Source organism: Phragmites australis, chromosome 10, assembly GCF_958298935.1.
Source record: "Phragmites australis chromosome 10, lpPhrAust1.1, whole genome shotgun sequence".
In the NCBI taxonomy this organism is placed as follows: Eukaryota; Viridiplantae; Streptophyta; class Magnoliopsida; order Poales; family Poaceae; genus Phragmites; species Phragmites australis.
The window spans coordinates 30,501,645-30,513,123 of NC_084930.1; the positions used below are offsets into that span (position 1 = coordinate 30,501,645).

An 11,479-nucleotide genomic window follows, 5' to 3' on the forward strand; every position below is an offset into this window, starting at 1 on the left:
CTTTCCATTTATGGTGCCTTGGAACTCGTGCCCTCTCTTTTGGGGCACGCCACCCCCGGCGAGTATTTAAGGGAGCCTGCGGGCACGGACAAAAACGACCCAGAACCGAGAAGAATGCTCGAACTTTTAGAGAACTCAAAGACACTTGCTCAGAGACCGAAGAACATCTTCGTACAAGCATAGAAGCTGAGACCACCGAAGAATAAGGAGCCTGAAGCTCTAGGATAGACAAACATTCTTGTAACCAGCAACATTCCTGAGAGACATTCTCAGGGCATTTATAGCATCCACACAGGAGTAGTGTATTACGCTCAGTGCGGCCCGAACCTATCTAAATCCCTCCAGCGCATTTACTGCATTCTGCATTAGATCATTCCACCCCACCTGCCATCGCATTTACACCATTTATTTCTCCCGTAAACATATTCAGAATCATCCCCCCGGCCGAATCTCAAAAAGGGGTCCCTCAGAATCCCTGCGATATGAGTTCACCCTCCAACAATCATGGTTAGGGCTCTAAGGTTGGCAGTGGCGGCTTTGCAATGGGGATTTATTTGCTACTAGGCTTAGAGAAAGGTTGGTGGGTGGCAGGCCGACCCGTGGAGGAGGTGACCGCGGTGGCGGAGTGGCGAGGCGGCGAGGGTGCTAGTTGCGTGCGGCAGAGGGCAACCAGATGAGCGGTGTCAGAATGGGGGTGAGTAGAGACGACCCAATAGAACTAGGTTAACACGGTGACAGGCGGTGTAAGCGGATCTGCTGGTCGGAGGTTGAAGATGACTGTGAACCGGTGGATAACTGTTGCTAGAAAAAAATAAAAATATGCGCCTGTTTTCTAGGAACACCCTTTATTTTCCGGACACAACATGAAGACCCACCAAATGAATTTTCTTGTTATAGAGACTTGCTTTGGCACAGCTTCTACCTCATATTATGGTCTTGTTTAGTAAAGCTCGGTATCCCTAGCTCCACGAAGGGGTACAACAAGATGTATACAGCCTGTTGATCTTGTTTCAACCCTTAGACAATAGGAAGAATTAATTGCACAATCATGTCAGATTTTTTCGAGATCAAACATCCCATTACTGAAAACGTAGCTATTGATATATAGTTCAAACCAGGCAACGACTAGACAACTTCACACATGCTAACATTAAAAAATAAAGAAAAGTACATATCATTCCACAGTGCCAAAGAAATGTCTCTCGCAATTTAGCTGAAGAAACATACGAAAACCCTCTCTCAAAAAAATAAAATAAAAGAGAATGGGAATTAACCTAATTAAACAATCTGAAGAAAGATTACAAACATAGGTCCAAGCTTATGGCTCCATCCTTCTGTCCCAACTCAGGTCTCCCTAGCATCTCCGGTGACTGCCCGGACAAACACGACGACGGCAACGCGGGCAGTGAGGTCACCACGCTCATCACCACCTTGTCATCCTTGCCAGCGACCTGTCCGTACCCCGCGGACTCTGCCCCCTCTGGCCGGCCGGCCGTGCCAAAAGCACCACTCCCCGCCGGCGACTGCCTCCACATCCCCGGCACGGCCATGCCGCCGTACACAGGAGAAGGCCGTGGCACGGATCCCACGCCTCCGTACATGCCCGGCACGGCGCCCGCCCACACCGGGTAGTGCGTCGGCGGCAGCGTAGAGTGGCCGCCGCCGTAGCCGAAGAGGCCGTAGACGTGGGACCCCGGCAGGTAGGCGGCGCCGCAGTGCGCGGCCAAGGAGGCCTCGAGGTGCGCCCGGCGCGCGTGCTGCCGCTCCCGCTTGTGCGCGTTCTGGTGACCGCCCAGTGCCTGCGACGTCGGGAAGTTGCGGAAGCAGTAGTGGCACTCGAACTTCCTCTCCTCGCCGCCCCCCTCTGCCGTGGCGCCGTCCCCGTCCCCGGCAGCGTCATCCTTGCGCAGGAGCTGGGCCTGGCCGTTGGAGAAGTCGCGGCCGAAGAGGCGGATGGTGGCGTCACTCGCCGGTGTCGGTGCCGCGGCTCCGCGGATGGGCGGCAGCTGCGCGAACAAGTCGACGCCGTGCATGTCATGCGGCTGCGGCCCGGCCATGACGACGACGACGATAAGTGTGTTCGCACTGCAGTAAACGAAGGTGCAGTTTCAGTTTTTGTGTCTGCAGTGCAGTGAGCCAGTGAGCAGTGTGTGCAAGAACCGGGCAGGTGTTGGTGTGGTTTTAAGGTGAGACGGCCGACGGCATGACCGGCCATTTGCAATGAGAGGAGGGGGGCCCAAGTACGTAGCAGCCGGGGCGTTGATTAAAAGAGCTAATCATCTCGTCGCCAAAGGACGCCAAGGCAGCTGCGTACTGCACTGCCGACCTGTATGTGCATATGCCCTACTTCCCGTGCCTCGGTTAATGCCATGGCAGCCATGCCTCTAGGCTAAACTACGGCTGTTCTGGTTTTTTTCTAGGCCAATGATCAATCGCTTTGAATGGTGCCCCTGTTAAATGTTGGTAAAATTGGATAACAACCGATTACCAGTAACGCAAAAGATCAGATGTTCAGAAACCGTCAGTGATGCCCCATGGAAGATAGTGTTCTGGTATTTCTTGCCTTTTGCTCTCTCTCTCTCTCTTCTCTCTCTCTATATATATGCGGCGAGGCTATTCTACGCCTATGCGCAGTTGCTATTCGCACTGCACATATCCTCCAGTTACAACCCGAAATACTGTGAGTTACAACTTGTTAGGTAGACTTGTTACAACTTCACGTCCAGAAATGCATAACTGTAACACGAGAAATTAACACTATGAGTTACAACTTATTATTCGTACTGCGCATATCCCCTAGTTACAATTCGAAACATTGTAAGTTACAACTTGTTAGATAAATCAGTTACAACTTCACGTCCATAAATACATAATTGCAACACGAGAAGCTAACACTGTGAGTTACAACTTATTATTCGTACTGCGCACATCCCCCAGTTACAACTCGAAACACTGTAAGTTACAACTTGTTATGTAGATCAGTTATAACTTCACGTCCATAAATGCATAATTGCAACACGAGAAGCTAACACTGTGAGTTACAACTTGTTATTCGCACTGCATATATCCCCTAGTTACAACCTGAAACACTATGAGTTACAACTTGTAGGGTGTGCGCAGATATGAACTACAATAAACATACCCGCAGAATATACATACAGTGTGTGTATGTGTGTGTGTATATATATATATATGATCAAGGATTGCATTTTTTCTTGATGGGTTTTCGGTAGGAGACCTGACTGGGCTTGCAAGCTTTTTCGTGGCATAGCATGAGAGTATGGCTGTTAAAGGCGTTACTACCTTTCAATTGCTCTGACGTCCTCTGAAGAACTCTGGTAGTTCCCTTTGTCTGTCCCGGGCATTGATAAATATTCATCATTCTAAGTGTTCGATCGATGGATAACCTTTCTGTGGGATCTACTGTTTGCAGGCAATATAATGGATGCATGCATCATGCTTGAATTGTCTTTCTCGCGCGCTTTTTCTGCATGCTCAAAGGCCTTCCTCGACTTCTCCGAACTTTCATTTGTAGTTCTAATGTGCTACTAACATCGGTCTTGAAGGAAGTGAAAGGGGTTACCAGTTACCACTGCTGTGGAACCAGCCGTATTCTCTGTGCTAATTTGCAATGGTCGATCCATGTGTTGGAGACGATCGAAAACTGAGATAAGCTTTAGTTCCATGCATGCATATATAGCAGTAGCGAGAAGAGAATAATCCATTTCCTGATTTGCAAGTTTCAGGAGAAATCGATCAGGAGCCCCACGTCTAGAATATAGATTATATATCCTGCATGCTGCACCGCAGGGTTCAAATTAAGCTAGCTAAGCACCGCATAATTAATTCAGTGCCACCTACTTATCACAACCGCGTGACAGTATCATGAAGATCCGAATTGCCGAACCTGAAATATATATAATCACACGGCAGTTTGTCAGGCCGGCGATGAATTGATGATGGCATAGTACCTGTCAGAAAAAAGGCCGGCGGCTCGTCCGTAGTTGAATTATTCCGGAGTTCACCAGTTGATCTACCCTTCTGCTGCTGCCATATCTTCCTGTGAGAGTCATCGTGGGTGAAAAAAAAAAGTATCGATGTAGCACTGGCTCCTACCAGCTGCTTGCCGGTAAGTACGCACGTACCACGCATGCAGGGGGGTACGTAAAAGCGAGCACAGCAACGTGATTACGCGTCGTGTAGTTACAGTCACAGGCGGAGGCCGGGAGGAGCCGGTGATGGGAGCAGAGAAACGCCGGCACGTTCTCTCCGCGCGGCACGGCGCGAGGACGCACGGCCACTGCTCGACGTACGTACGCAAGCACCGGTCGGCCGCGACGCGCTCCGTGAGATCGAGGGAAATGCATGCATGCGCGTGGCGCAAGTATCTGCTCGGTCGATCGATCGCGCGTGCCGCGACGCCCCGGACATCTCCCTGGCTTTCTCCCCTGCGCCTCGGTTTCGGCGGAGGCAGGGCATGGGCGCAGCTGATGGTCGGCGATGCGCGTTTGATTGGTACGGCGCCTCAACTCCGAGTTCCTCTGATCACACGAAATTCCTGCGCGCCTCTCGTAGCAGCTTGTTTATCAGTTACACGTTTATATTGCCTTGATTTTCTGCCATTCTTCTAACTTCTAAGCCACCATTTAAGCTTTACTATATATATGCATGCATGGTTCAGGCAGAATCAAGAGATGAATAGGATCATAGGAGTATATTTCTGGTTCTTATTGGTTGTCGATCGATTGGCATTCGTGTGCGTGTGTTGATGTTGATTTACCGGACTTTGCTACCTTTTTGGACATTTGCCGTTAGGTCGCATCATATTCATATGTATAGTGTCGATAGCACTTTTTCCAGTTAGCTAGTATAATTGGGAGTCACTACTGCGCCAGAACAATCATCCATCTGATCCAGCTCTGTCGATGTGTTCCCTTCAGCTCTAGGCTTTTGGTGTCGGTCTTTGGCGGCCGCTGCTGCTTGGGGACCAAATTAAAGCGCGGTCCAGTTGGGCATGCCGTGCTCACTGCTAGTACTGTTCGGTATCGTGTGTGCCTTCTTTTTGCGTGTGCCCAATCCTTGCTTCAGATGTTGATATACTACTATATACCACTACGAAGTGTTTCTGTAAAACCATTGAAGCAAGCTTGTTGCATTAGTTTCATATTGAATCCCCACATGAATCTAGGAAAATTTTCGCGTTCCAGGAGGACAGGTGTACGTGCTTACATACGCATACACTTTCCTTGTGAGCTGTGACACATACCAGATACACTGCACACAAGTTTAACATGATACAAGTTCACATGGAACTAGACGATCAATTGAAATTTCCATGCCCACAAAATAATATATATTAGTTAGCACCATGTAAAGATCCAAAAGATCTTTCACCCTTATTCTTCCACTGTGCATATACATGTACCAGCAGCAGCAGGGTATAGCAATAGTCTACCTGGGGTGATAAATGTTGCGAACCATATGGTCAAAGAAACCGCGCATGGCGGTTGCTTTCGTCCATTGAGAAGGGATGTTTTCCCAACGGATGGGATGATCATTCATTGTGTATATATGTACATCAATAGAAAAACAATGTAGTCATTCTCTCTACTCGTCTCAATTGTCATTACAATTAGTCTTCAACAATAAAGACTGTCCTGATGATAATTATATGTGCATGCATAATAGCCGATCGATCGAGCTGTCGTGTACCGCTCATCTTTGCTTAGTTACTTGATCTATCGGGCTGTCGTTGTTCGTCTTCACGGTCGGTCATCAAGCTATACATCAAGACGGCCGGAGATGAACCAATCCTCCACTGGAGCTGGGTGGTCCAATGGACCGTTGCCCTTGCATGGGCATCACAACTTGGCTCGGTACCGTAGGCCTCTAGCTAACAGCCGCTGACTAACGTGCATGCATATATACGACGCACGATCATTCGTTTATTAACTTGGTCCAAGGGTACCCAACAAAACACACGTTCAGAAAGAAGGTACGTGCTTGTAAACACGCATTTCGTGATTCATGTCACTGCGACACAGAGGCCAAGCAGTCGGTTCGGAATCGCTATCACAATTAGTTACTGAACCGAATGCACTCAAGCGATTGTGATAATCGGTGATCAGTGATTTAATTTATCAATGCAGCACGCTACTACATACGCTTGGTGAGTTTATCTCAATGATCGATATGTTCCCATGCTCGCACGTAGTAATATTGATCAATTGACATTGCTCATTTTCCCAAGCGACCAGCTCATATATATGCACAAGAGTTCTAGAAGCGCACACCTAGAGTTACACACGTATACATATTGGTTTAGGCTTTCAGCGGTAGAGTCCAGTCAACACATACATTTTGGAGTCAGAGGGAGTACCCTGGGAACACTTGAGAACTCCTAAGCTCCTATAATTTTTGGACATAAAAGAGGAAGAAGAAGAGAAGAAAGTAATAAGGTGGGGAAAAAAGAGAAAGAATAGGAGAGGAAAGAGAAAGGAGGAGTTAAATCTCCTACTTCTTGACTCCGGATCTCCTCTGCTTGGTATCGAATTGATCACTCCGACAGAAGCAAGTGCAGTATTATCATGTGCATGCAAGCTAGGCATAAGTGGAAGCAAATTTTGTAGAATCTGGTTCTACGAAAAATCCTCTATACTGTGATGACATATGTGATATGTCTACTCTTTCATCTTCAGCCTAACTATTAGATGATATATATAAAATCTCACGATAATAATATTTCTGAACAAGATACTATAAAATTTACTTCTAACGTACGCCGATCATGGGTAGTGCCGATACGAGGGCCTGGCGGCTGTGAGCCTAGGATCTGATCGGAGTTAGACGTACTTGTACGTTCAAACCACATGCATGTGTCCGTTACGATCTGACCTTGGCAGGATGTACGTGGCTACGTACGTGCATGCGTACCTCACCTTGCATATCCTCACGTACGTTACGCGCATGCATCCACATGCTGCGCGTGTACACGTACTGCACGCCAACTTATTCTGCTCGGTCGGTTGATCTACACCAGTACGTACGTATACCACTGGAGCAGGAAATCATCATTGTGTCCATGCATACATGTGCCGGTTAGTTTCATTTTGATCGATACGTGGTGACTAGCTTTAACCATGTGTACGTGTAGAACCAGCAGAGCTAGAGCCTCACATAAAAGTTTGTACGTGCTGGGGCACTCTCGTCTTCGTTGATCTCACTGACGCTGTCGTATTCACTCCGACGCGGTGTCGGATCGGAGATGATTGATGGGAGAAGTGAGTACTTAGCGTCATTGTTTCTCGCGGTTGATCATCATCTTCGTCCTCCTAACTGTCAATGGCGATTGTGTTGGTGTCCGTTGAGGAGAAGGTATCTCTCAAACGGCTCCCATTCAACCTGTATATAAACGTACGTATTCAATAAATGAAATCAATAATTACTATATACTAAAGTGCCGGGAACCGGTGGAATCTCAGGGCTTCTGCTACTGTAGCACTGTAGCCGTGTACCTATATATAAGTATATATATGTATAGGTATACATGTATATATATGTATAGGTATGTATATATACATATGTATATACGTGTACATGTATATGTAATTTTCTTTTTCGAACATTCTAGAAAAATGTCGAAATAAATATTAGTTACATTAATAAATCGGCTGAAAAAATCTAAAATGCAAAGAAAAATATCTAAAACTCAAAAAAATTTGAAATGAATTATTTTAGATTAGTATTACTTCCACCTACATGTTAAAACTATGTGCATGCATAAAAGTACTATTATTTTCTCTATAATTAATTGAATGTGTTTAACATTAATAATTCTATAAATAAATATTGAAATGTACAAAATTTGTGAACCTAATTTTTTAGTTTTTTTTTGTCGTGCTCTACACAGCAAAATAAAAACGGACGCGGCGTAGACAATCAAACTAGTTAACATCTATTTCCAACTCGAATTCTACACTGTCTCTATCGCTTTCAACAGTAGTCATTGCTCGCAGCACGTACGCAAGGCCAAGGCGTACATATATACTCGACATAATGTTTTCTTGTCTCTTGACTATTGCATGCAGAGTTACTCCCGTACGTGCGATCTGTCTTGGCCGCCGGCATATCTTGATGGATGGAGACGCGGTTATACCGTGCGCGTGTCGAGAAGTTTAGGAGACGATTAATGGTAGTTAATTAGAGGAGGAGACTAGAACAATGCAAAGGCGAATTAATCCATCGGAGATGATGACGCCGAGCACGAAACGGCCAAGGAAAACCGTTGTTCTCGAGAGAGAAGGAGAGGCGCGCGTAGCCCGCCGAGTCCTGATCGGGCACGTACGGGGCCCCATAAAACGAGACATGCACGATCACACGAGGCGAACGAGCCAGTAGCTAGTTGATTGATCGTCAGCCCTAGCCGCCGCGGCGCGGCACGAGCGCGGAGGAAATGGACAGCGTCGACGACGGCGACCCGGACATGTCAGGCGGCGACGCACCTGGCGCGTACGGCGCCGACGACCACGCGATAGGAGGAGGAGAGACCGCGTCGCTGGTGGCGGTGGCTGCCGCGAGGGAGAGGCCGGGGGCGCCTCTTCTGCGCGGCGCGCTGCGACGGAGGCGCCGGCGTGCGGTGGTGCCACCGGGAGCCGGCGGGTCGGACTACGGGGCTCGGCGGACGAAGGCTTCCTGCTGTGGCAGAAGCAGTACCTGCACGAGATGCGGCCGGAGAGGGAAGCGGCGCCGTGGGGGCACGTCACGGCGCCGCCGGGTTGATAGGGCTGAGCCAATTGATTTTTTGCAACGTTAAAAAAGGTTTTACTTATTTGTCACTCTAATTCATAGTTATAAAATTAGATGATTCCATATTTCATTGATGTAAGTAATATTATAATTAAAGGATCATTCTTTTGAGTGGCAACTTACCAATTTAATCTGCTAGGGCCGCTCAACCTAGACCTTGTTTAATAAAAAAATTAGGGTTTGTCCTAGGGTTTTATTGGCAAATTCGATCGCTGCTAACTGTCGAGACCAGCGTCAATTTTAGCCATCTGCGATGATGTGCACTGTACTCGCGAGTAGCGTCCATGCAAGGAATGGTTGGTTTGTAAATGATTCGTGTTCTTGACTGCCAATAATGTATTCTCCTAGCAATTTTCTCTTTATTCTAAGACCAACTCGCTTTCTGCATAAAGTTAAATTTTGATCTACAATTTGAGACGTGACAACATGTTATCCAAGATAAATTAAGCGTATACAATCAGGCCAAGACAATTTATTCTCCTAGCAATGCTCGTTATGAATTATGATGGCAACAGGTTTGAGTGTCTGGTACACTGAAAAACTACCGCTGTAAAGCAGTAAACGCACTTGTATAGTTATATACCATGTACATGGAACCAATAGATCAGACTGACTGCCAACAACTCATCGAGATTTCTCGTCAGATTCTGACAAATGAGCGCTTTCGATTTGGCGGGTGATCTGTGAAACTGCGTAATGAGAGCCGCTTGATGCCGCATAGTAAGACGTCACGGTGAGCTGAGCAAACCTTGGAAGTGCATATGCTGCAACAAGTAACAGATCATTAGATACTAGGCAGTAGAGATATTTCCATGTCTGCTGAGTGAACAAGTCTGTCGAACCACATGCATGGGACGATGTCAGCTTTAAATCAGAGAAAAACATATGGAAGCCAGGATTTGCTATGTCGAATTTGGCATGTCAGAATCTCAAATTCTAAGTTCCTTTGAAGAAGTCGAATGTTTCCCTTGTTCATGTGTTCGCCACAGGAGTACAGCACATTGGGGGGAAAGAACTACTGCACAGAGCTGGAAGCCTGGAGGAGCACTTCAAGTTCCATCCCTTCCTTGAAATGCATTCATTGGACTGGCTACCATGCTACAAATCCCTAATTCAACTAACTCATTCATTGGATTGGCTACCATGCTACAAATCCATAATTCAACTAACTCTACAAAATCTATCTCAACTTGCAAGTATTGTAATTTTCATCCCTCTCCCTTGTTCGAAATAACTAACCTAGTCATGCTTGTTATGTCAGCAAACTGGCATAGCACCTGACATTCTGGTTATACTCCCAGATGAGCAAACTCATTAAGGCCAAGATTTGAAACAGCGTTTCAACTTCACATTTTATTTGGACTTGAATAATTAAGCGAAGGCTATCTTATAACTTGCTTTGTTTGGACTTGAACTACTAGGACAATTCATCTTGTACAATAATGAACCACGAAGTTTATAAGCCAATATTTGTTCAACATTGAGTCTAGTTAACCTGAAATATTTTTTTGGCATATATATCTGGGTTGAGTTATTTGGAATGAATAGGATTTAGGTGCTTACTAACTTAACCTTGCACTGTTTATTATAATGTGGCCTAGGAAAAGGAAGATGGGCAGGTTCATGTCGTGTTTTGACATGAACAAACTAATAACATCTAATCCAATCCTAATGACATAATTCCTTTCCATTGCATCTAAAATCTCTATCTGTACAGTACCCCTGGTAACCCAATCTTTTATGTTTTTAATCGTACACAAACATATCTGATAGAAACCGAGCTTGGGCATAGGAAGTAGTTGTGACAGATTGGCAGACGGGGCATGAACCGGCGCCCAGGCGCCGTGGTGGAGACTGGCCGGCGATAGACGAGTGCAAGTGCGTAGATGAGAACGAGAGAGGAGGGGTTACCTTAGCGCATGGGTTACCTTCTTTATTCCTTCTTGCTTAATCTAACCCTAATGTCGAGGATTTGTTCCTGACATTAGGGTTGTCTCATTTCATGTTCGATCTTTGATCCACGAAGGTAACTCTATTATTTCCGGTTGGAATAATACCCTACGTCCTATGTGGATGATTATGTGTATGTATTAACTCAAGTACAGACAATGTGGCTAACATATTACAAAGAGTAGATTAGATCTAGTCTAACTTAGGGCTAAAGTCGTCGAGTTCTTCCTGCGCTAAGGTCTTGATGCCTGCCTCCAGTAGCTAGGAGAAAGAGAGAGTTCTTCCTTTTTGGGTCTAGGTCCCCGCCTTATATAAGGGTGATGTACCACCTCCTATCCAGCTGTAGTCGATAGAGAGTCATTTTCCTTGTCGTCCAAGTAGATAGATATGTCTTGAATACTAGTCTTCTCGAGTTGGGTAAGCAATCGAGACCTTCCTAGTATACACCTTCTGGATTCCGGGCGTATCAGGTACCGCGGATTCGGTTCTATAATATCCGGAGTTGTTAATTATGCACACGGCATACCCCGTTCGTATATAGTATACTCCTTATACGTATATACCCCATAGTTAGATATTCAACACTAACGATGACAAATGTCCAGCTATTTGTAGCCAGCTTGGGAGACTAACTGAATATCCTAACAACCAATGTAATCCCTAAACAACCAAACTAATCAAATCATCTATCCTAACCGAATGAAGTCTTTGTTTGTCCCTTGAG

The 11,479-nt window shown here is 46.1% G+C and overlaps 1 protein-coding gene across 1 annotated transcript; it reads right to left on the bottom strand.

The window, feature by feature from the left end:
* Window positions 1–1,101: 1,101 nt before the first annotated feature.
* LOC133883499 (zinc finger protein GIS-like) lies at window positions 1,102–2,308 on the bottom strand. Its single transcript, XM_062322845.1, has one exon. The coding sequence runs from the start codon at window positions 2,055–2,057 to the stop codon at window positions 1,299–1,301; it is 759 nt and encodes a 252-aa protein (XP_062178829.1). The 5' UTR covers window positions 2,058–2,308; the 3' UTR covers window positions 1,102–1,298.
* Between the last annotated feature and the right edge of the window lie 9,171 nt (window positions 2,309–11,479).